Raw genomic sequence first — 25,040 nt, 5'->3', positions numbered from 1 at the left:
GTTAGTACTTTATTACTCTGTTTTAAAAATTAAAGCCAAATAGTATCATGACCAACTTCCAACGGAGCTTGTTTATGTTATCCATGCCCACCGTCATTTTGCACCAAATTTATGAAATTTTGCAAGTCTTTTCGAATAATTCTCTAGAAAATATTTCAATAGGTTTTAAAATTTATATTGTAAATATACACACTGCAGTTATTCATAGATAAATAAAAAATATATTGTACCCTTACATCCAATCACAGCGCTCCTAATTTGACTTCCTTCACCTGCCTTGGGTACACAAAAGGCCAACCTAATGCTGGGAAAATTAAATACTACCGTTTTCCCCATAAGCATTATCAATTTGCAACTGAAAACACACATTTAATTGTCGATTTATGATGTTTTTGTGAAACAAATTATTTTATAAAGTGAATGTGTAACGAAATATTTATGAACAAAATACAAATTAAGGTGATTTTTTTGTGTTCAGAAAAGGTGCACCCTATCGAACTCAATAAAGGTGTGCTTGATAACATTTTGTGTTTTAGCTATGTAGTGATTGACTTAATATTGTTAAGTCATTCAATCGACAAACATCGCTTTGAACGAACGTCAAATAGTCAGTTGTGGGATTTGGTAATACTTTTTACTTTCTTAGGTTTCTTAGAGATACCAAAAAAATGGCTTTGTTGGTTTTAGTTTAAATAAAGATTGTGATAAACATTGGTTGCTAAATGCACATGAAAGAGCTTCAATATCCTTAAAATGTCGACATTTGGTAGGGATGGTTAACCTTGAAACATCCGCCCAAAAATAACTCAGAAAAACTCGAATGAAGCGAGACGAAACTGATGTTTTGAAATTATGTCAGACACTGCAAAGCTGGTCAAATCCAAACATCTGAGCAGTTATATGGCTTGTTCTTGGGTTCTATAGCTTCTTCGGAATTAATGTGCGACCTTCTAAACGCGTATGAAAAGGGAAAATTTGCTACAGAAATTTTTATTACGGAACGGCTCATTCAAAAGTCAACCGATATCTTCAAAACACTCAAAAGAAAATCATTGCTTACATTTTTAAAAAAGGAAATAAAAGGCAAGCAGATAATGGCTGATAAGAACAACAAAATATTGAGAACAGATGCAAAAAAAATGTCGCCTGCTTGTCATAGCCAAGACAAGATAGTTGGTTTTGCGATACATTCTCCAGTTTGAATTATGTCCTCTTCCAATGTCTCTTGCAAACTTTGATGGTACACATGTAATGAAAAATTAAAATCTTTCCTAGGTGGTCTTTTAGAAAAGGGCATTCCTTAGGAATTTGATGACACGACAGTTATTCAGTTCATTACTAGGATACCAAGCACTTTTTTCGATTTGGCAATTACTATTTAAAAAATCATCCTTTTAGTTTCAAAAAGAGGTCCCGCATTGATTTTGTCACTGATTGTTATCCCACAATATTCATAAAGAAATTAGAACGGCAGAATTTTGGGAGGGCATTTATCAGTACGATAAGTTCTAGAACACCACAATCGTGTTCTTGGGAATGGAAGAAATGGTTGTTAGTTGGGGGAAACAAAGTTGCTCTTGTTGAATTCTTTGGTTTGGAAAAGAGTAAACAATCCTATAGATTTACACTTGAATGTATTGATTTATTTGTATCACATGGAAGTATGTGCCACAAAATATATGTTAAAAATGAAATAGCGTAGAGTGGTGTTAGCTTATAATCAAACAAGAAGAAGCCGATAAAAATGTTTCTTAATGCAAAAACATGCAGCTGACAAAGGTTACGACTCCATTGTAAAAAACCTTCTGACACTGATGTGGAAGTATTGGCTTACTATTTTCACAGTTGCATATCAATTCTAATATTGTTAGTCTGACAGATACATCTTCCAAATGCAGATTATCAAATGTGCAATCAATGTGTGCGAAATTTGGTGAGCATGATTGTAGAAAACTACCAGGATTTCACGCCAATACAGGTTATGATTCAGTAAGTGTTTTGTCTTGTAAGGAAAAAAGCAAAGCATTCGCCTTTTTGACACGTTATGTGGAGTTTTCAGATGGTCTATTCCATCTTGGTGAAACCTTTGAAGAGGTTGTCGAAGAGTTGTCAAAACACTCGAGAGGTTTTCGTGTTCTATATATGGCTACGAAATTAAAAATATAGATGAATAAAGATCAGAACGTTTTGAAATGCAAAAGATGCAATGTTAAGACACATTAAACAAGCTAACTTTCAGACGAAGATTTGGAAATCTGCTTTTAAACACAACACTGGTCTGTTGCCAAACAGCTATGGTTGGATCGTTTAGAACGCTTTGATCAGTATCAATTGGTTAGACCAACCACCAGCGTTAGATGCTTTGATAATTCTGATGTGCTGTTCATGTAAAGCTTGTTGTGCCAACACAAGATGTTCATGTGTTCAACACTGTGTTGAACAGATAGCTGTATGTTAATGCTGGAAAGCTTGTAGATATAAAGATTACCAAATCGTTGATATTGCTAACGGTGACCACGAAGATGATGTAAATGATGATAATGATAATTCGGTAGATGCAGGTCACCAAACTGATGATCATTCTATGGATTGACCTTCTGAGTGACCTTAAAATGTGGTGATTCGGTTGTTGAAAACAATTTTTAAAAATAAAAATCTAGAAACCCTGACATTTTTGTGTGTTTTAATATGAGAGTTATTTCATGAATGTGATGTATAAATACATGACAGAATCTTGCATTTCTGGTTGCTTTTGTTTGGGTTTGTCGTGGATTCTATGTTTTTGTGTCTCACCTTTACTTTAGTAACTTTATGCGCTATGTTTCAATGTAAAAAAATATATACCATTTTATCAAGAAAATTAGTATGTATGCTTCTTTTCATTCAAAATCATGACTTTTTGAAATTACCTTCCCCCTTTTTTCTTGGTCCTCTACGATTTAAAATTAGTTAAAAATTAGCCTGCGTTTTAATTAGATATGATGTGTTCCATTTAATAAAAAGAATAGTACTGAATACTTGGTTATTTTTTACATTTTTCTGTAAATATGTGCAAAACAAAATTTTTGATATACCCTTAAATACGTCCCCTGTTAACCCCTTTTGGACACTTTTTCAGAAGTCTAACACCTCTTAAAATATTCTTCAGATATTACTCTTTAAATTTATACAAAAAAATTGCGGTACCCTGGGGTGTAACACAGAATTGAAATTTTGCCCTACCAGCTGATGGACTATACCTTTTGTGGTCATAAACCTTGTGTTTAAATTTCATTGATTTCTATTTACTTATACTATATTTATTGTGCGAAAACCAAGAAAATGCTTATTTGGGCCCTTTTTGGCCCCTAATTCCTAAAATGTTGGGACCAAAACTCCCAAAATCAATCCCAACCTTCCTTTTGTGGTCATAAACCTTGTGTTAAAATTTCATAGATTTCTATTCACTTTTACTAAAGTTGGAGTGCGAAAAACTAAAAGTATTCGGACGACGACGTTGATGACGACGACGACAACGTGATACCAATATACGACCAAAAAATTTTCAATTTTTGAGGTCGTATAAAAATTAAGCTAATTTCAAGTCTAGTTTGATGCTCAACTCACAACAAAACAATTTTTTTGTTCACCAATTCATACATTGATCATCAATTATTAGATGACAATAAGATGAGTTAATCACTTGGGCATTTAATTTCAATGAATAGAAGTTTTCAATGGGAGTGAACATAATTCAGTTATGGTCAGTACTACCTGGAGCATTTAGCTAATCAATTGATTCCTAAACAAAAGATCTGTATGTTTTTGAGTTTGCTTCATTTTTTCATGTTTTGTTTTCCTGAATATTTACAAATACTACTGACATGACTGATACAGTTAAAACATGCACTTTTGTAGATTTTATGCCATAAATTGAAATAGAAAAAGGAAGTCCCTGTAAATCGGGGTTTTTTAATCCCAGAAAACTGGAGTGTTCTCTGAAAATAAGGAATACCTCACTTATTCTGGCTTGAGCCCAACCTGTTAAAAAACACCTGCATATTTCTTGAAATATGAGAAAACCTTAGAAATGGGGTAAAGAGGAATATCAACTGTTCGGACATTACGAACAGCTTTTACCATCTATTTAGGCAAGAACTGGGTAAGGCCACACACATTTTACAGAAAAAATAGCAAAACAGTAAAATTTGTCAATGGTATTATTAGCACTAATGCATTGACACTAAATGGTTATGGCAACAAATTAAAGACAAACTACAATAACATATATACAATGAAGGAGTGACAGATGATAATTATGAGAGAAATATATATATAAAACAAAAAAGAGAAGCATATGCATTATTACAGAAATCAAGTACCTTTTAATAATAAGTTTCTCACCAACAAGCATTCATTCAAATAGTTGACAACAATTTTTAATATTGTTGGGGAATTACTATTTAGAATTGATATAAGCAAGTTATATGATAAAGAAGATAATTTGTTGTTCAATAGAACATTATTTAATTTTTTAATGAGGTTATCTCTCACATAGTTATAGGAGGAAAATTTTAAAAGAAAGTGTAGTTCATCTTCAATGTCTCCATTGTTGCAGCAAGACATACCCTACTCTGCTTTGGTATTTTTAGATATCACCCTCTTTCAATAGATGAAGTATGAGCACTAAACCTAATCTATATAGTGTTGATCTATCACATTTGGATTTGCATTGATCAACATAGGAGGGTCTTCTATTTGGTTTATATAAAATTGATAATGGAAATGGGAATGTGTCAAAGAAACAACAACTCGACCATAGAAAAAACAACAGCAGAAGGTCACCAACAGGTCTTCAATGTAGCGAGAAATTCCCGCACCCGGAGGCTTCCTTCAGCTGGGCCCGAAACAAATATATACTAGTTCAGTGATAATGAATGCCATACTAAACTCCAAATTGTACACAAGAAACTAAAATTAATATAATACAAGACTAACAAAGGCCAGCAGTTCCTGACTTGGGACAGGTGCAAAAATGCGGCGGGGTTAAACATGTTTATGAGATCTCAACCCTCCCCTATACCTGGATAAAGGCCTGCAACTAAGAAAATCAGAAAATTAGTTAAATACTCTAAAATATATCAAAATTATCTCCCCTTGACCACTGATCCTTTCTTCATGCATTTGAATTTCAATTATTATTTTATGTTTCTTTAATCACTCTGTAATGTTTATGTCATGTTGTAATTAATGTTATGCTCTTAATGGGCCCTTTAATTTGGAAAATAAAAATATTGTATTGTATTGTATTGTATTGTATACCTCTAGCCAATGTAGAAAAATAAACGCATAACAATACGCACATTAAAATTCAATTCAAGAGAAGTCTGAGTCTGATGTCAGAAGATTTAACAAAAGAAAATAAACAAAATGACAATAATAATGACAATACATAAATAACAACAGACTACTCTAGAGCAGTTAACTGACATGCCAGCTCCAACCCTTAATTAAACTGATTGAAAGATTATGATTTAATCATATGAATAACAGGCACAATCCTTCCCGTTGGGGGTTTAGTATCATACCATCATAACATATATGAGAAGTGTCATGCCAACAACTGTTTTTTTAAATAAATGGGTTTAGTTCTGATATAAAGACCCTATAAGTGAATCAATATTAAGTTATTAATGCCAAAATATACAATCTTTAATGACCTGACAACAGTATCGTAACTATATCCCTTCTTAATAAGTCTATTTAAAGGTTTTGTTACTTTCTGAGGTGAATACTGACATTTTTGTGCTTTATAAAGAATATTTCTATAAAAAATTGGATGTGAAATACCTGAATGTATAAGAAGTCTGCATGTTGAGCTATATTTACAAATGATGTCCTTATACCAAAGATAAAATTTAGTAAATGTTTTGACTAGTTCATTGAGTTTGTGATATCGAAAACCCTGGTGTAATAATTTTGTCAGTAATTCATAAATTACTCTTGTTAAAATCTAAAACATTGTTACATACACGAGCAAATCATACAAGTTGAGATATATAAACACCGTAAGATGGTGACAAGAGAACGTCACCATCTAAAAATGGATAATTAACAATAGGAAATGAAAAATCATCTCTTTTATCATAAATTTAAGTATTAAGCTTTCCGTTAGTGATATAGATATCAAGATCAAGGAAAGGGCAGTGATCATAGTTAGTATTAGCTTTATTTTAAGTAAGTTCAACAGTTCAGACAACATGATAAATTTCTTTAGTATACATACTGAAGTCGTCATTATTGAGAGCCAAAATATCATCCAAATATTTAAAAGTATTATTAAATTTGTTTATCAGATGTTGTTTTGATGGGTCTTTGCTGATTTTTGTCATAAATTGTAACTCATAGCAATACAAAAACAGGTCCGCAATACGTCGTGCACAGTTAGTCCCCATTGGAATTCTGATAACCTGACGATATACGGAATCTCCAAAGCTAACAAAAATGTTATCTAGTAAAAATTCAAGGGCAGATATATATAGTAAAAAATGTTTTAATTTTTTATTTTGATTGATGTCAGTCTCTTGCTTCTGGAAGGCTATATCGTTGATTCTTTCTTAAATTATTTTTTTAAAAATATATTTTAATATCAATAGGATTTAGATTAATAAAATTAAATCCAAGTCTTGAAATAAGATTTTTCATATTTATTATCCAAGAGTTATTTTTTTCAGTTGCTTTATATAAGTGAATTATTTGACTCAAGTATATGAAGCCAATACTTTATTGCTGAAAATTCTATTCTGGTACATGTATATAAAGGCAATCTATTCAGCTCGGCTAAACATGCAGCATTTGATGCTTTACAATGTATTCCTAGAATTTCTTTAATAAATTTATACTGCAAGTGTTCAAAGGGATCTGAATTTCTGTGTTGTTTGCCTATTCCCCATACTTCACTACCGTATAGAGCAATAGCTATAGACACAACTAGGGAGTCAAATAATTTTTCTAATAGCTTGCATTGGTTATTCAGTCCAATTGGTTTTTTTTTTTAAAATATGAGCCTTCAGAGTCTTATATTATAGGACTAGAATATGGGCCACCCACTCTAATATTAAATTATATGATTTTATTTAATAATCAATGTGTTAAAATCACCAATATATTCTTATATTATCATTACAACATGTACAAGTGTTACATTTGTATTTGGATAATAAAGGTGGTATTCGGTCATTTGAGGTACCGCTGGCGTTAGGATATCTTCAAATAGACATTAGACAATATTTTAATGGCACAAACAAATTTGCAATGAATAGTATTAATGACTGAAAGGATAAACATGGTAGTAAAATACAAATTAATTCTAAATTCTATTTTAAACCGTAGAAAACCATGAAAAAACGTTGATGACGTCACGGTCACATGATTGAATTATGTCTTTGGGATGATAAAAAAATAACGTCAGCCAATCATATTAAAAGACGCATTACATTCTAAATTAAATACACCTTATCCGCCATTACTGGATATCACACAGGTTCCCGTAAAATTTTTACGCCACATTGGAAAAATGATTGTTGTATGCGTCAAAAGTTCAAGCGGCCGTGTCAGCCGGGATTAGCGATAAGGTGTATTATATAATTTCTGATATTGCAAAAAAAAAAAATTTCCAAACAAGAACAATTCTCGCAGTCATCAGTAAAATTGTTCTATGTATGACAGTTAAATAAAGTCTTGCACTGAGAAAGACTGCATGTCATTCAGTAGATTTTTTTAATTACTTCTTTGTACCTGGCATTTCTTTTCTGTTTTCAATTTGGTTAATTTCAACTCTTATTTCCGGTTCACACAGTGCTGCCCCCTGTTGACAAATAGTACATTGGGATAACGTCGCCCTATTTATCTTTTCGTACCCTACATTTGTTACTTAGATCCTATTTCTTATCTTTATCAGGGGCGGATCCAGCCATTTAAAAAAGGGGGTCCCAACCCGGAATAAAGGGGGGGTTCTAACTATATGTCCACATTCAACTACATTGATCGTCCAAAAAAAAAAAGGGTGGAGTTCCAACCCCCGGAACCCCCTCTGGATCCGCCACTGTTTGATAAATAACATCTACAATGAGACCCAAACAATCTTTGCATTAATTATATAATTCAATGATCAAAATTCGGCAAAAACTTTCAACAACAAAATGCCGCGAGACGACAACACCCTCAGTCCAAACATATCTGGATGATCTTCTTTGGCATCAGCTATTAAATCCTTTGAGGAAGACAGTGGGTCTCTTATCACTAATCTCATGGTTCTCACAAAATAAAATGTAGGCTAATCCAGAAAAATTTCAAGCCATAGCAATTGGTAGTAAAACACATAAAAACAACATAGTCTTCAACTTAAATGGAACTTGAACAACATCAAATGCGATGATGAAGTAAAAATACTTGAAGTAACCATTGATTTTAAGCTTGACTTTATTTAACCAATACATATCTAACATTTGCGAAAAAGCCAGCCAGACATGTTCTGAAAAGAATTTGATCACACTTGAACAAACTGTGTAATTTGCACTATCAGGGGGGTATGCAAAATTTCAACGGAGGCAATTTCTTTGCATTCTCTAATTCAAACAAAAGATGCTTTCAAGATTTCTTGGTTTACAACATATCTGTTTCGTTTTAAAAAAAAATCTTTTCCAGAAACAATTGACATTCCCAGGGGCACCAACTGTGTTTCTTATTTATATGATAAGGCTGACTTCATACAGCAGGGGCGTAGCTAGAAAGAAACGATGTGGAAGCAAGTACCGCCGAGCGGAGCGAGACGAAAAATTTTTGGGACCCTATTATGCAGCAAATTTTTTTTTTTTTTCGGTTTTCGGTCATAGGACGGTTAAAAGAGGAGCTATATGTAGATAAAAATTTATGAATGTAAAACTATTAATAAATCTTCTAAATATAGTAATACATAAACAACACATATTTGTGATACAGAATTTACTCAAAATTGTCCAAAATCTGCTCTTCGGGTCTGGGCAGAAACAAACTTCTCTATTACTTTGTCAACATTCACACTGAAATCCCGATGAATATGCAGTAATGCTATGTAACTTTCGTTGTTCATTGTTGATCGTACATTTGTTTTCAATTACATACGTAGTACCGTGACTGATAGATCTCAGGGCCATCATGGCATGGTAGCACTCGAGAGATGTTATAAACCAGCGTACGTGTTCGGCATCGAGCGACCTCCCAATTGAATTCGTCAAAATTACATGCTTGGTCAGTTTCGTATGTTTCAGACAATATTGAGATTTGTTCGTTTGTGATATTTCCTACAACACGATGAAGCAGATACAGCACAAAGAAGCGATTTTCTGATAACTTGACGCGACCCCACTCTCCAGTTGCCTTATCATATGGTCTATGAACGCAAAAAATAATGAGACTTTCCAATACTGTTTTGGCGTGGTTGCAGGGTGATTGGCTCCGGTAGTCTGTCAACCACATCGCCTCGGCATATTTTCAACGATATCGAAGGGATCTGATAATTCTAATGCCGATTGGTACATCTCATTCCAAACTGATGAACTGTACACTGTAAAATGTGCTCCAAAACTACATATCTTAGACTGAGTATTACAAATTCAAAAGTAAAAATCTTGTAAAAGATACAAGTAACCTTCCGATTTTGTCATAATCTCCAAAAAAAAACCAATTATTTTGAAACCAAATGTCGTTATTTAATGATATTTCATCAATTAAAAAAAGTGACAACATAGTTGTTTCCTTTAACATTCAATTTATAAATTTTTATTTTGCCATTTCTTTTTTTGCATGCCGAATCAATGTGCACGCAACTTCGGAGCTACGATCTTTTTCTGAATGAACAGCTTCATCAACACTTGTAAATAGGTTGTCAAACTAATATCCGGGATAGACGGAAAAGACACCAACAGTCTCCGATTCCGATTGACCAACTCAACTCATCTCTCTCTCTCTTCTGCTTTTTTTTTTTTTTTTTTTTTTGTGAAAACGACGTGGATGCACGTGCTGTCGTGCCTCCGGGTAGCTACGCCCCTGTACAGGAACCTTCTTTAGATAATAGAAAAGAAGTTATAGCAGCACCCTTTTATTTTGACTTTCCGCTGTATAGAGATGATGTTCTCTCACTAAATAATTCAAAATTTGGTTATGCTGTTGAACGCATCTATCCCATCGAACTTGAGGTAAAGGTTACAACAAAAACAGTCACGTCTGCCTCATATATTAATCTTAATTTACATCTAGAAATTGAAAATGGCTCATACCGAATTAGACAAAATTACTGTGTGTGTACTAACATGACAGGTGTCACATGTGGAGCAGGCCATTATCTGCCTACCATTTCGGACCACCTGAGATCTCTGCAAGTTTGGTTGGGTTTTTTTTTGGGGGGGGGGAGGGGGGGGGGTCGTTGGGTTCAGTATTTAGTGATCTTTAGTATTCTATATTGTGTTTATGTGTACTATTGTTTGTCTTTTTCTTTTTTTATCCTTGTAGTTATCAGTTTATTTTCCACTTTTTTGAATATCCCGTTGGTATCTTTCGCCTCTCTCTTTTCTAACACATCCGTAGATATTTTTCTTTCGATGCAAATAGACAATGAATTCAATTCAATAACAATTGTGTGAAAAAAGTAAACTATTTAAAGTTTAAACATATTCATTTATAGTGGATTGGGAAACAAGTTTTGCAACTTATATTAATCCCTTCAGTTCCACTTTGCGGGTGCGAGTGCTACCTTGTAGCGGCATCAGCCTGCTCTTTTTCGACATCTATACAACGGTGTCTTTTACGTGCAAGAGATATGGCGCTCTCTTAACCGGGCCATTTATAGTCCCCTTCCTACGGACTATCATCGTTTCCTCAAGACCATACTCGCAAATGGTGTTAAGGGAGAGCCGAAAATTCTGTCTCTGAAATTTTCTTCCCGAAACGGGTATCAAAACTGGAATCTTTGTGTTAGTAGTCCGATGCACTAACCACTACACCACGGCTCTCAAATATTGCATTACACATAATGTTTACCTTTGCAGTAACATATTGAAAGACCAAAAAGACCTTAATAAACGTGTCTGAATCACTCAATCTAAATTTTCGACCTCATTTTACATAAATATAAAATAACACATGAATGGTATTTTTTTTAATAACTAGGTTACATATTTGATAGACCAGGTAAAAAATAGCAAAAACGCAAGCCGAGTTTTCGTCAATAAATCACCGTGGGATCAATGATGATGGAAGTGTTTAACGACCTTGACAGTGTTTCAAACTGTATGGTATGTCCTTAAATAAACAAGAGTGATGGGAGCTTAATTTTGACCGAATATAAAAACATAAAAACAGCCTAATATAAAACAACCTGTTATTCAAAGTTGAATTTCACACACATAGCATGCAATATAAATAAAAAAAAAGTAACAAATTAGGAATGAAGTAAAACATTGTTTGTCTATATAAAAGTTTTAAATCAAGTAATGAAGTTAGATTAAAAATAAGGTAACTATCATCAGTGAATAAATAGATTTATTAGATGCCGTGAAGAAACAACATTATAAAGTAAAATCTGGGATATAATATAAGCCTAAGGTTAGTATATAGTCCCATGTAACATTTGAAAGCTGAGCCTGACATGTATGTTATAACACAAATAACACAAATATACTATGTCTCTGGCGAGGGGGTCGGACTCCAGGCTCTCAGCGGAGGCATTAGGTAACCGTTAATTAGGCAGTTTCAAACAGGATAATTTCCTAATCATAATGCTCATTACAAGCATGTCAATCAAATTAAAAATAAAGACAATACAATATGATTATTAAAGTTACACATAACAGAAACAGAGACGGATTTAGGGGGCGGGGAGCCCCCCCCCTCTTTTTGGGTAAAAATTTGGTTGCTTATATAGGGAATCGTGGCTGGAGCGGGCCCCCTCTAAGGCAGTCAGTGGGTCCCCACTTATGAAAATTTCTGGATCCGCCACATCCAGCCATTTTAAAAAGGGGGTTCCTAACCCAGGACAAAAGGGGGGCAACTACATGTCTCCATTAAGGGCATACGATACAGTTACAGGGGAGGTAATGACGTTGCTAACGTAAAATGTTATTTTCGCGACGTCAAACTATGACATATCGGGAAAAGACGCATTTTTCGACTATTTTTTTGTCATTCAAACTGATTTAATTTGAAAACGAGTGCATGGACCCCTATTTTTCAAAAGGACATTTTGTTTCATTTTGCAGGGAGATTATGTGGACCAAATTTTATAAAACTGTAAATAGAGGATTTTTTTAAATTTTGATAAATATACAGCAAAAAAATACGATTTTTTCTTAACATTTGATAAATATGAGTTATTTCTGAATAAAAAATGCATAATTTTTTAGGATATTTATAAAATACAAAAATTACAAATTATCTAACAAAAAACAATTTGTTTTTATCTTTTAAAACAAAAAAGTTATGGCTTTCTTTCGAAAGTGAAAATACGGCCACAAATCCAAATTTTGATACAAAATTTCGACCTCATTTTTTTAAAACTCAAAAAGTAGCACATGAAGGTATATTTTTTATTACATGTTTGATTTAAGCAGGCAAAAACTAGCCTATATGGAAATTTTCATCAAACTGTAAATACAGGATCAAAACTGTATCGTATGCCCTTGGGAATTCGAGAGTCAGTTCATACAATACAAACAGTCCGATACGGCTTGGGTCGACTCGATACTTTTGTGCTGGTAACTTTAGATTTGCCAGAGCACTAACGAAGAATAGAAAAGTCGATATGAACCAGTTTTCCTCATTTATATTGTAACATGACGTCAGTCAGACACCTACGCAATCCATTTCCTGTTGTTCATTCATAAAAATGAGAATCTATTGAAACACGATGCCGGGAAAAGGTAGCGGTAAGTTTCACCTTACACATGTAGATTTATATTTTTGACACATTTTATGTTTCAAAGATGTTTAAAAACCTCACAGTTTCAGTAAACTTCACAGCTAAAATTGTCTGTCAGTCTGACTTGTTTATACTTGTGACTGCATTTATTTATTGATATAACATTAACAAGCATACTTTATAGCCCCATAATAAAATATGTTGGACAAACGTTATCCGACGTTAAGGGGACAGCACTCCACCAAGAAAATTAATCCATAATAAAAAATAATTATAAGGTAATCGACTGCAGAATGAACACATAGAAGTAGAACATGTTATGATGAAGTAAATCACTAATGTAGGGTCTGAGCTTGAGGGCAACTGACTTAAAGTAAAAGAGAGGAAAGGATACCAAAGGGACTTTCAAACTCACAAGACAAAAATACATTGACTACGCCATTTCTAAATTAAACAAACAAACAAAGACACAACATAGAAAACCAAAGACTGAACAACATGAACCCCACCAAAAACACTGGAATGATCTCGGGTGCCCTGGAAGAATCAACAGATTCTGCTCCACAAATGACACATTCAGGGAAAGAGGACAGATTTGTAGTTACAGCAGTTTGAACAAAACTGGTTTTCTGGCCCCAAATCTATCTGATTATCTGTCATTGTCTGAACATTGTCATCTGTGAAAGGGATATTTTAATATGAGGCAGGCATTACCTGTGAATGGAGACGAAGTCTGTATGAATTATTTTTTTAATTCAAACACTTTCATAAAAGAAATGGAAATACCGTAACGTTTCCAATGTTGGTTCAATTGTTAGGGATTTAGTTGTGACTTTATTCAAGTTATGATGCCACATTCAATGTAAACAAAGAAATGCTTTCATCAGGTAACGTTTTTTTCATGTCAAACAAATATTAAAAATGAATTGGTATTGAGTTCCAATCCTATATTTTACTAGATTGATAAATATATATTTTATTGAAAGTCTCATGCAAACAAGACCGGAAAAAGGAAGTAGATTTCTGTGCAGATGTGGGGATTTAAAAAAGTCTGAAAAAAAAGTTAACGATTTTGAGTTCATTAATAGAATGAAAAAATTCGGGAAATTTTCCAGATTTTTTTAAAATTTTATTTTTTTATTGATTTTTCTACCGTTATAGGGGACTTCGTCCCCACATAAAAGACAACCAACTAGTGGACTGTGGTAGCATCTTCTAAATTTACAAAGGGACAGTTTCAGGAATGCACACTATCTAATTAATGAATTCTAAATTAAGGGATTGTTTCTCATTTGAGGCCTAAATTGATATATTGTTTGTTTCCCCAATCCTGACCCTGCCAAGCCAGGTGTGGGTAGATAGGTAGGAAAATAATTTTATTTTTCCAAAAAGCTTGAATATAATCAGATGATTCTGCAAGCCTGAAAAACCAGAAATGAATAAAATAATATTTGACTTAGTTTTGACACTAAAATTTTATGAGTAGGACCATTTTTGTAGGTTCGGTCTGGATTGTTGAAACAAATCATATTTTATTTTAGGCCTGAGGAATATCTCCCCATTTGGCTGGCTGTTCCCAACCTGTTATTTAGTTATTTCAATTACTGAATGGTATTGGAATAAAAAAATATGATTTACCAGAACCATGATTTTTTTAAAAACTTCATTTCAATGATTTCCAGACTGTAAAGTCATTTTCTATCTGCAAAGCATATTAGGTAAATCTTTTTATTACTTTTTAAGAAAACATAATGCCATTTTGATAACAACCAATATCATTAAGGAGAATTATAGTAAAGAAAACGTATGCTTTTTCTAAATAATCAAGGCACATCATAGGTGTCTATTGGATCATCATTTGACATCAACCATATAAATTTTGATTTGTCATTTAGAAATTTGAAATTATAAGTAAATTTAGAAGAATAGTTTAAAATGAAACTGGACCTTTCAGGATTGTAATGTAAAGTGATGGACACTGGAATTTTTATTTTATTTTATACTTAACAATTTACAAAATCTTTTGGTTGGCGGGTATTTCTTTGAGTATACCAATTTCAATTTCAAAATTATGGGCACCAATTCTAAATTAAGTTAAGGCTTAAATTAAAATATTGTTTGTTTGCAGTTTACCGACCGACCCTTGAAAATCCTCCCGACTGTGAAAATTTTATTGCTTTAAATTTGAAGAAATTGTTTTTAATACTTCTATTGACACGATCCGGAACTTTGGGTCCTTTCCGGAAATGATTTAAAGTCTGGGTCAATTACGCATTTCAAGTTCAGTTTTTCTTAGCTTCCAGTCAAGCGTTCATGTGACCATTTAATGATAAAGCACATGGAAATTGTTTACAGGTATCCATGAAGTCACTGAGGAGTACTTTACGCTGTCGTCTCGTGTCAATTTTAAGACAAATAACAAACAAAAAAGTTTATTAGTAAACTGTTTATACAGATTCAGGCACATGTAATGATGTGTGATGATATCATTGACGATGATGCAGCGGATATTCATAACTGACACGATAACCATTCTGTCTCAAACAAATCGGGTACAGAATCTGTGGAGCCTGACTTTATGGAACCAATTTCAGTGGTTAAATAATTCGACAGCAGCTTGAAGTACATATTTTCTACAAATCGTTGTGAAGACGACAAAGATGAAACCACTCCTCCGTGACTTAAATCTTCATGGATATCTGTAAACACGCCTGTACGGAGGAAGGGCTCATTTGAAATGTTAATGGATATAGATCATGCCAAATCAATAAGAAGCAACCCTAACTACACAAAGATGTAGAGAAAATGAATGGTTAGCTTGAAAAATAAATATACTCTCTCTATATTAAATCTATCTTCGATTGCAATGAGTATGCTCCTTTAGGATAAGGGGGACTGCCCCACTCATTGCAATTATTCTCTTTCTTACAATATTAAATATACCCAAACTGTGTGGCCTGTGTGAATTCAATTAAAACATGTCCTTAGGAGCTATGCTGCCAATTTTTTTTATGCATTAAAAACATTTCAGTACAGACCATTTACTTTTAATGGGGTGCTATGGATTTCACCCCAAACTTTAGATTTCTTTGGTTTTCATTAAAGCCTGGCAAAAATATAACCTTATCACATACATATAATTAAATATTGTTAGAAATATGAAAACAGTCGAATGTCTTAATACTTTTTTTTCAAGTTGCCTTTTTTTTCAATTGAGGAAGATTCAATGGTTATTTTTTTTTATTAAAAATACACTCTTTAATATATTGTCTTATAAATCTTTAATATCTACATTTATCTGATGAAAATACTCTACTTATGAAAACATTCTAGTCAAGAAGCATACATGTCTGAATATATTTCTTTAAAACTGATTGATTGATTGTTGGTTGCTTAACGTCCAGTGGCAAATATTTCATGCATATTCAGGACGAGAACAAGTTCACAATAAATACAATAGGTAGATCTTTAAAACAGTTCTAGTCATAATGACACTCCTTGTTTATAAGTGTTCCAGTATTTAATAATTATACCATATTTTATGTCATAAATTGGATAATGACACTATGTTAAAGTTTCAGTTTTGGTTAAAAAGTTTTTTATCTGAAAATGCCTGTTCATTTGATGTTGGTTTTCAGCATGTCCAGTGTTTGTTGTTTTAAAATGTTTTTTTTTTTCTTCACAAGAAACTTGGTTTAGTGTAACTGCTTGTTTAAACTGTATTTTGGCTGATAAAATAAAATATTTTTCCTACCTACCGACCTTTCAGTCTGAAGGTACAGTCGGAAAACTGCAAACAAACATATTTTTAAGGTTGGCCCCAGTGTTTGTTGTTTTAAAATGTTTTTTTTTTCTTCACAAGAAACTTGGTTTAGTGTAACTGCTTGTTTAAACTGTATTTTGGCTGATAAAATAAAATATTTTTCCTACCTACCGACCTTTCAGTCTGAAGGTACAGTCGGAAAACTGCAAACAAACATATTTTTAAGGTTGGCCTAACTCATTACTGTAACAGATATTTTTTTTCCACGCTCATCCTGAAAACAGAAAAAATACATACATAAAGTGCACCTGAGTATAACACGCAGGGACAAAGACAGAGAAAAAAACCTGCGGCTTATTTAACGATTTTAACGGTAAATCTCTTTGAAGTAAGTAGACTCAACAATGGAAAAATTAGTTGTGAAAATTGATTTCAGTGCAAAACCATACTTTTATAACATGCGGATATATATATATATCACAGATGTCCTATCATGACACATTTCCCTCTTACACATTTGTAACTCCTTGTCATTACTGGCAATTAATTCATAAAGCAAAATTAAATTGGAAAATCATCTATTCAGATAGGTCAGGAATAATCATATATTGGTGCCAGGATTATAACACAATTATTGAACATACATTTTGTACATGTATATATAATCCACAATTTGAAAATTACCTTAAAACGACTGTATGGGTCACATCAAATGAAGTCGAGTTTGGCATTAGAGCTTCGAATTATGCATAACTTTATTCATCAAATTACATTTGGTAGTATATCATAACAACCACTTCTCTATAATAAAATACAAATACACATTCACATACATTGTAAGTAAAAATATAAATTAAAAATATACTATACAAACAATAGGAATCACTTTCTTTCACTCTTCATAAATAACTTAAACTAAAAAGCTAATTGAAATACATATTAATTATAATTAAGTTCTTTTACATTTCTTAATATTTCTTTAAATAGATATTGTTCTTAAAAATTTTCATAGATATGTCTTACCAATTAATCATTATAACCTCTCTATACAAAATACAAATGTGTCTCAGAATAATAAATAACTTGCAATGAATAAAGCCACATACAACGTAACATAAACGTCATAAACTTTAAAAAAAGGGAAACATTACAATTTATATAAGCGCAACGTTACATGCGCAAATACTCAAAAATAATATCTAAAAGTATTACAAATAAAATAAATAAATTCAGTAATAATAAATGGAAGAAACCAAACAATTTGGAATAACATTTCAAATCTAACAATGACTTATTGAGATATATATCATTTATTTTAAAAACTAAACCTTAAAATTATATTCATGCATCTTTTTGCACACACATTTACTAAGTTCATTTATTTTCTCAAAATTGAAATAAGCATGGTCAATTTTCGAAAAAATTGCAATTTGAAGTTATATTTAGTTGAAATAGTTTCAGTTTTAAATTTATGTATAGAGCCATTCCACAAATAATTTTTGAATAGAATTTACAATTAACAAAATGAGAAAATTGTTATATATGTTATATACTCCTGAAACTTGATATGTCAGCAGCTACCATTAAAGTATGAACAAAATGGTGTATGCTAGCTATATAGGCTTAACTTATCAGATTTCATTATATCGCAGAGTCAAAAGACCCTTACATTATGAAATACCAACTGTTAGGAACAGGAAGTATTTTTTGGGGGTGGGGATCATATAGGTTTGCTGTATTGTGTTAACATACCATTGGCGGATCCAAGGGGATAGTTCCTGGGGTTGGAACCCCCCCTTTGTCCTGGGTTGGGAACCCCCCCTTTTTTAAATGGCTGGATCCGCCACTGCATACACATTCCTAGCATGAATTTCATTATTCGCACAATTGATTATCAATAATTAGAACAGATCCTATTAAGCTTAGAGTGAACACATAATGTGAACTTCAAACAGAATGACTAAAAATCATATAGGAATTAAGGGCCTTGCCTTCATCTTTCAAGTTCTGTAATTTTTCACTGCATTTTTACCGAGATACTCACCAAAATTGGTATTCTACAAAACCTTAAAACTGAATATCATGATCATGATCATGTTTTGTTTTGTCAATGTATTTGCCATAACCAAAATTTGTTTTTGTCTGTTTTGCAAATAAAGAATTATTTAATATCTGGTGAGGAAACATGTACATGTATAGCATCTGCTGATCTGAAAAAAAAATCTGAAATAAGCTCAAGTCAATTCCAGTTATATGTATGAAAAAAAATCAAAATGGTCTATCTATCACAAGACCAGACAAACAGATGTCTAAATGCAGAATCTACTTGAAACATTTAGTGACAGATGTTTTTCACATCAAGCACTTAAATAAGAAGTGGAAAGCATTAAAAAAGTAAGACACAACTCTTTTAACCAATTATCCACCAAGAAAAATGACAAAGACATAATGGAGGAAATTGTTTCTTTAAAACCTAAGATGAGGTTAATTGAATTTACATGTCACATTTAATGAATATTTTGTATGTAAACAGGAAGTTTAGAGCAACTGGTACAGGAAATTAATAATTACTACAACATATGTCTGGGGGCATTTATGATTTTGAAGTGGGAAATAGTTAGTTTCCTATCTAGCCCTTTGTGTTAGTTAGTGATATTTATTTTGTACGTTATTGGATTGCTTCATTATTTCGATTGTAAATGGAACGTTGTCATAATGAAAAGTGCTTTCAGAGAAAAAGGTAGGGCCACAGTTCTAATTTAATTTTCTTCTTGGTTACTTGATTACACACTGCACTATCAAATATTGATTTTTCTCAGGAAACTAAGTCCTGACAACTATGTAATTGCTTTCATTTACTTTTGCTTGCATTTAGAATACATGGAATATATACATTAGGTTTTGTAATATTTAAGTAAAAAAAATGTTTGAAAATTTATATCCCAGATGAGATGCACATTTATGTATGCACTCCTTGTTAAAAATGATGGGTTTCATGTTATTGATGCTTCCTACAAATTCATAATGATGAATTATATTCAAATTGTTATGAAAATAAATGAAAGATATACAACTTTCAAATACTATAAATTGACAATGATTAATGAGAATGATCAATTGAAATGCATAATTGTATCAAGATGACACTTTTTTTGAAAGACTATTTTTCATTATATCCCATTAAAACAGTGATCTTCCCAGGCAGTACTTTCATACATGGAATTTGAAATTTTTACAATTTTATCCTAATCTGCTCATGTCCAAGAATTACAAAACAATATTTTATTTGTATATTACATTTTGATATGAAACCTTGCACCATGATTCATACCTTGGTGGTATAAAAGCCTGGGAAGAAAACTAATGTCAGAAAAAAACAAAATTAAAATTATGATATGAATGCTTCAATCCATGGGCACAACAATTGTTGCCACGCATTAACAGTCCAAACCAAATGTTTATATTATATTTACAGTAAAGCAGGTAATATCAATATTGGGTATTTGTATTACATTGTTTGTCAAAAATAAGTAGGGATTGAGCCCAATAATAGAGTGTGTCAACATTTCCAGTAATCATTTTAATAGATTAACCAGATTATCTCACTTCCTGTGTTTAAACATTTAATAATATTTGTTTTTCTCTTTTAGGTGATGATAAGGCCGAATCAGATGATTCTGACAAAAAACCATTATCTGGCAAATTATCAGCCGTGAGAGATAACCATCCCCAGCAGAGAAACAGTGCAGTTATGAGTAATCATCGTTTATATCGTTCTGCAGTCAGACCATTCTTTTGTTGTGGAAGTCAGTTTTCACTTAACAGCATTTCTGAATTTATTGAAATTCCTACATCATCAATAGAAGCTGAGGAGACTGAATATGTAGATATAACAGATGATGAAGATGAAGCAGAGTTAATGAACTCCTTATCTATAGAAGATGTTGATCAGACAAGCATTAAAGTTGTCCCGGAGAAAGTTTCTCCTAGACAAACAAATTCAAGACGGAAAAAGTCAGAAAATACTCAAGATAAAGGAACAATGAGGAAGAAATTTTTTACATTAAAATTACGTGGACGTCTTCAAGTGCCAAAAAACACTCGTAAAAATGATGAGCAAGAGGAAGTGAGTACTGAGAAGTGTGTTTGTACATCTTTTCGTAGAACAGAGGAAGCAGGTGCTACATCATCTGGGAGCTTGGGAGCTACAGGATCTTTAACATGGACAAGTAATCCTTTTTATTCAGAAGATAGGGTACAGTCTCGTCCAAACTCAGTATGGGGTCAAACAGATCTTTTTCTCCTATCTCAAAGAATTAACTTTGATGAACTTTATCCAACAGAAGATATTGATGAACAACGTATTGCCCAAAGGGCAAGGGAAATGGAAGAGGGCATTGATGTTAATGACGTTTGGGTGAAAGCTCCTGTACTTGGTGCTGTAGGTGGCAGTGTTGAACCGTGTCACCATCGTGGGTCTTGTCAAAGAATAAATAAAAAGAGAGAAGACTTTTATGGAGAAATATCATATCCTCAAGTAAGAGGAACATTCTTGCCAAGGACATTGATGACGTCAAGTGAGATGATGGCATCCCGTGAACTATTGGCTAATCCACACTTAAATCGACCAATGAGTCAACCACTACAGTCACATTCACAGGTTGATTTCATTCATTGTTTGGTTCCCGACATAAGTTCTATAACAAACTGCAGCTTTTACTGGGGTGTGATGGATAGATATCAAGCAGAACAGCTGTTAGATAATAAACCTGAGGGTACATTCCTATTACGTGATAGTGCACAGGAGGATTATCTGTTCTCTGTCAGTTTCAGACGTTATGGTAGATCTCTTCATGCTCGCATTGAACAATGGAATCACAAATTCAGTTTTGACAGTCATGATCCTGGAGTATTTGCTTCAGAAAGTGTATGCGGTCTCATTGAACACTATAAGGATCCTAATTGTTGTATGTTTTTTGAACCAATGTTGACTATTCCTCTTCACAGAAACTTTCCATTTTCATTACAGCATTTATGTCGTGCTACTTTAAGTGACAGAATTACATATGATGGCATTAATTTTCTTCCATTACCCAGATCTCTGAAAGAGTACCTCACATATTATCATTACAAGCAAAAAGTGAGAATTCGAAGATTTGACTTGAATGCATGAGATTATATATTACATATATAGATTGGGTATTACCAAAGGATCTCTTAGCCATTGTTTCCATCATCTTCAAGTGTATAAGTCTGCAAAAATATTTTATTGTCTGTCCACATCAAGTCATTTAAAAGCAATGCAATTGCTTCCATACCCTTCCTATTCTCTTGTCAATAAATGTTATGTTTAGATTGAATGATTTTTGTTACAGGAAGTTATATTGGTAGCCCACATTAGGTCATGATACACAAAAGTTCATCAAAGATGGCTTTTATGTTATACATTGTTAACAGGTTTTGTCTTCTGTAGTACTTAAGCCAGATGAGTCAAACTAATTCATTGCAGCTTTTTTTTTACATTATATACTATTTCTCATCATTAAGATATTATCATAATTCATAATTTATAATATAACTTGAGGTTGTGATCACTTACAGAGACTTGAGTATGTACTAACTAGAGACAACTTTTCTCCTTTCTTTCTTTGCTATTTAAGGACTTTGAAAATATTCTATGATTTATCTCTGATACTTTGAACATTTACCATCTACCTCGTTAGTTTTTAGTTCATCTGGCTTATGCTAATATGAGCTGAAGCTATCATTTGCTGAACTTTTGTCTGGCATCTGCTGTCTGTTTTAAGAGGGCAGGCCTTGATATTGAACCTAAAACATTCTCATCCCGTTTAATGTTTCTTATATTTACCCCATTGAAAGCCTTTACGGGTACATGCATCTATCCCATTTTAATCAAACTTAAATGGTGTTTTGAAAGTTTTCATTTGAAAATAATCATGACATGTGTCAAGGTAGGTAGTCACTGATCGATACAGATTGACTGGAATAAATAAAAGATAAAGTGTCCCAGATGTGTGATTCAGGAATATTTATAAACTTTTCTAATACTACTTAAAAGTATATTCAGGTAAATTTAAGAACACAAATAAAGTCATATCAGCATTAAATCTTAGTCTGAATCAAAATTTAATTTATTTACATGTATTGTAAAATTTAAGTGATTCATTGTTTTATAATTATGTATGTACATATATTTATTATCAGTTATTTAACATGTTTAAAAAGATAAGTTTTGTATACAGCAAATAGGCTGGACTGCATCAAAAGTATCTTCTATTGAATTAATAACAGTGTTATAAATGATAGAAAATATGAAACTGACTCTGTTACATTTTGACCTTTTCATATATCTAAGATTTTTTTTAAGAAATCAGTTTTTAAACAATTATTCATGTAAGGTCAGAAACAAATTTATCTGGTTTTAAGTGAAATTATTTTGAAAAGTAAATTTAATGAATTAATTGTGTACACTTTACTTATTTAGCTTAACTGATTTCATATTTTAAATTGTTTTTTCTATCTCTAAGCTTAAGGCAATGTTTCTTTAAATTAAATTAAAAAATTCAGACTGTTTACTTTGACTTTGAAATGATATTTTTGTAAAGTTTGTCAATGTCTAGGTGTTTTACTATATATGACCCTTTTTTATGGCTGTTTCTTCAAAATATACATTTTAGATGAGAATTGGTGAAAGAAAGAGGCAACATTTCAAAAAAGGATGCAGTTGTGTTTGTTAGCTTTGATGTTTATTTGGTATTCTTCTAACCATTTTATAAAGAAATGTTGACTTAACTTACATTAACTGTTAAAAAATATGTAATGTATACATTGTGTACTTCAAAAGGTGTGACTTTTTAAGGAAATTGTGATTCAGTTTTCCCCAATAGGTTTCAAATGAAAATTTATTTCTGATTGGATTCAAGTTTCATGGTTTCTAATCTATGGCCTGTCTGAATTTAAAACAAAAAGTGGACTTTTTTATTTATTTCATTCTGCTCCACCTATTAATGACTTTCAGACCAGTAGATATTGTGTAAATCTTCTTATAAATGGTTGACAAATTGTTGTAGTTGTGTCATGTTACCCTTGGTATATTCATTTATTGTAAACAGTGGTGCTTATTTGTTTTGTAGATTTAAATTCATTACATTGTAAGTTGAAAGTTACGTATACATTTATTAAATTATATTATTTACAAGAGTTATCTTTCATTCCATTAAGTAGTCAACCAAATGGTCAAATTTTAGGCATTTGTTTAAACATTGAATGTCATTTGGAAAAATCAACAACTTTTCTCCTTCAGCATCTTTAAAATAGAAAACTATGTGGGTGTCATAGTTCTTTTAAATGTCATTTGATCTATCCAAGTTTCATTAATGAAACTGTTTAGTATGGCCAAGTTATAAACCTGGAATCATTGATAAAGAGAGGCAAAAGTTACCAAGGGGACATTCAAACTTGTAAGTTAAAAATAAAAAGACAAGAGACAAACAACAGTACACAAAACACAACATTGAAAACTAAAGACTGAGCAACTCAAACTCCACCAAAAGTTAGGGTGATGATCACCTTGATCTCAGGTGTCCAAGAGGGGTAAGCAGATCCTGCTCCACATGTGGCGCCTGTATTAATGTTGCTCATGTTTGCACAAACCTAGTAATAAGTATAATTTTGGAAGGTGATGGTGGGGGAAAGGTTAATATATTCATCTGTGAAACAGTCAACCAAATGGTGATTATTTCTACACACCCTTCTGTAGTGACTCCACTGGTATGGAGATACATATATCTACTGTTCACATTTCTTAAACACATTTGAAGCTGAGTTTTTGGATATAAAAGGAACACCAATGTACCATGTACCATGAACCAAAATACTAATGCAAGTTTTTATTATCAATTACACGTCTCACAAATCACACAAAGATTCTCAGCCCTAGTACCAATAAGCCAATCTAGATGAGAAGTTTCTATAAAGTCTGTGAACAGTCTTATATAATTGCTATATTAACTGACTTGCAATAGTTTGTTAGAGATGATTTCTAAATCATAGTATTGGCAAGTAGCAAAGTTGAACTGTTGACCTCTTGAGCTTGCTATTATAACTGGGTTTTTTTGTCAAGCCAGGTTTAAGATCCTTTCGAGAGGAGCAGGTCAGATAGTAAATTGGCTAGCAAAGGTGTTTGCCAAGACTGAGACAATTGTCTGAGATGCAAATCTGGTGGTCTAGACATCAACTATTTTGACAAAGCCTTCTATTTCATGCCTTATGGTCTGAAGTTTTCTGTGTGTCCATTTTTATGATTCAGTGATCATGACTGCTTTA

At 32.5% G+C, this 25,040-nt stretch overlaps 2 protein-coding genes across 4 annotated transcripts in view; one reads left to right on the top strand and one right to left on the bottom strand.

The window, feature by feature from the left end:
• LOC143067964 (translin-associated protein X-like) overlaps nt 1-7,869 on the bottom strand; it is a 32,841-nt gene extending 24,972 nt beyond the window's left edge. The window contains exon 1 of one of the 2 annotated variants that reach the window (XM_076241632.1): nt 7,777-7,869. In XM_076241632.1, the coding sequence (XP_076097747.1) occupies nt 7,777-7,783 (7 nt within the window). In that variant the 5' untranslated portion in view covers nt 7,784-7,869. Of the gene's footprint in view, nt 1-7,766 lie in introns of both variants that reach the window. The other variant, XM_076241633.1, reaches the window with a different exon arrangement.
• Nucleotides 7,870-12,801: 4,932 nt separating this feature from the next.
• Nucleotides 12,802-23,913, top strand: LOC143067962 (suppressor of cytokine signaling 5-like). 2 transcript variants are annotated; one of them, XM_076241631.1, is made up of 2 exons: nt 12,802-12,938; nt 20,345-23,913. In XM_076241631.1, exons 1-2 carry the CDS (start codon nt 12,920-12,922, stop codon nt 21,865-21,867), a joined length of 1,542 nt encoding a protein of 513 aa, XP_076097746.1. In that variant the 5' UTR covers nt 12,802-12,919; the 3' UTR covers nt 21,868-23,913. The 2 variants fall into 2 exon arrangements, with proteins under 2 accessions (XP_076097746.1, XP_076097745.1); XM_076241630.1 differs by lacking the exon at nt 12,802-12,938 and adding an exon at nt 19,280-19,434.
• The last annotated feature ends 1,127 nt before the right edge of the window (nt 23,914-25,040 follow it).

Source organism: Mytilus galloprovincialis, chromosome 3 (genome assembly GCF_965363235.1).
Source record: "Mytilus galloprovincialis chromosome 3, xbMytGall1.hap1.1, whole genome shotgun sequence".
In the NCBI taxonomy this organism is placed as follows: Eukaryota; Metazoa; Mollusca; class Bivalvia; order Mytilida; family Mytilidae; genus Mytilus; species Mytilus galloprovincialis.
Note: the sequence above shows the minus strand (reverse complement) of the source record. Positions and strands in the feature narration are given on the sequence as shown.

Excerpts from the sequence above, each read along its gene's own strand:
- LOC143067962 (XM_076241630.1), top strand. The coding sequence starts at position 19,410 with ATGAAAAGTGCTTTCAGAGAAAAAG. Across the intron at positions 19,435-20,344 it reads AAGTGCTTTCAGAGAAAAAG|GTGATGATAAGGCCGAATCA; the intron begins GTAGGGCCACAG and ends TTTCTCTTTTAG.